This window comes from Gregarina niphandrodes, assembly GCF_000223845.1.
Source record: "Gregarina niphandrodes unplaced genomic scaffold scaffold00874, whole genome shotgun sequence".
Classification (NCBI taxonomy): Eukaryota; Apicomplexa; class Conoidasida; order Eugregarinorida; family Gregarinidae; genus Gregarina; species Gregarina niphandrodes.
The window spans coordinates 1-1,335 of record NW_011646146.1 but is presented as its reverse complement, the minus strand read 5'-3'; the positions used below and the strand labels follow the sequence as shown (position 1 = coordinate 1,335).

The 1,335-nt window shown below is 52.7% G+C and overlaps 1 protein-coding gene across 1 annotated transcript; it reads right to left on the bottom strand.

Annotated features, from left to right (window-relative positions):
- Positions 1-340: 340 nt before the first annotated feature.
- Positions 341-841, bottom strand: GNI_236300 (putative enzymatic polyprotein; the record flags this gene model as incomplete). The annotated part of the gene is made up of 1 exon (XM_011136449.1): positions 341-841. A coding segment is annotated over one exon (501 nt), but the record flags the coding sequence as incomplete, so codon positions are not given.
- Positions 842-1,335: the final 494 nt, after the last annotated feature.

Here is a 1,335-nt window from a genome sequence, read left to right as displayed (position 1 = left end):
CCGAATAAATGTCGCTGCTGTCATTATTGGCCTGCCTTCTCCTCTGGTTTGCCAGAAGTCGATATGTACCGTCCCCTAGTGGGAAAGCCCTACTCAGTCCCTGCGTGCGTTCCATCCCATTCCTTCGGCGTTGGCAAGTTAGGCAGGCTCCGATGTACCGCCGTATGTCTTCCATCTGTCTGGGCCACCAGAATAGTTCTTGGGTTCTCCGGTGTGTCCTCACTACTCCGGCGTGGGTCCCGACCCGTCGGTCATGAAAGTGTCGTATTACTCGCTTCACGTATTGTGGTGGTACGTATGCCCGGCCTCCTCTGGTCAGCATCCCTTGCCATTCTCGGACCTTCAGTCGGTCTCTCTCAACGGTAGATATCTCTTGGTACGCTTGTCTCCATTCCGTTACCCGTATCTCGATTCCGCTCTTGTGGATAACGGTCAGGTCGTACTCCTGTAGGAGTGTGGCCCATCGGGCAATCTTACCTTTCTTGGCCTGGAACATCCACTCTAGGCTTTTGTGATCGGTGTATATGGTAACCTTCCGACCCCGTATGTAGACATCGAACTTTTGGAGTGCAACTACAATTGCATAGGCTTCTTTCTCTCTCATTGGCCACCTTATTTCTAGTTCCGTTAATGTCTTAGACATGTATTCAATTGGGTAATCGCGGCCGTTCTTTCTGCATGATAGAATGCCGGGTACTGCGTAATCACTCGCGTCGGTCTCGATAATTAATTCTTCTGCGGCGTAATCGTTGCATAGGGCTGCCTGCTTCAGTTGCTCCTTTATTTGCCTGAACGCCCTCTGTTGCTCCTCTTTCCACTCGTATGTGGCTGTCTTGCGCATCTGCGTAATTCGGTATGAAGCTGCGGTAGTAGCCGGCTATTCCTAACACTTGTCGTAATCCTTTCACGTCGGAGGGGGCCTTTAGCGCGTCGGCAGCGGCGTTGCCGGTGGTCGCAACGTGGGCGTGGTCGGCAGTGGTCGGCACAGCCGCGCGATCCTCAACCGTCCAGATTCGCCAAGCACCGTTCAGCACGGGCCTTAAATTCCTCCAAGACTGTTCTTGTCTTCGACCACCGACCACCTACCATTGCCGACAACCACTGCCAACCGACTGGCGACCACGACTGCTGCCAACCGCTGGCGACCACGACTGGAGACCACCCACCGCCGGCCAATGGCCACCGGTGAACTTTGCTCAAGAATCATGGGTTAGTATGAGTTTGAGTTGATCACAGACAAGCACTCCTTTTAGGTTTTAGGCATCAAGTTTTAGGCATTAAGATTTGGGCATCAAAGTTTAGGGTCTAGGCATCAAGTTTTTGGCTTTAGGGTTT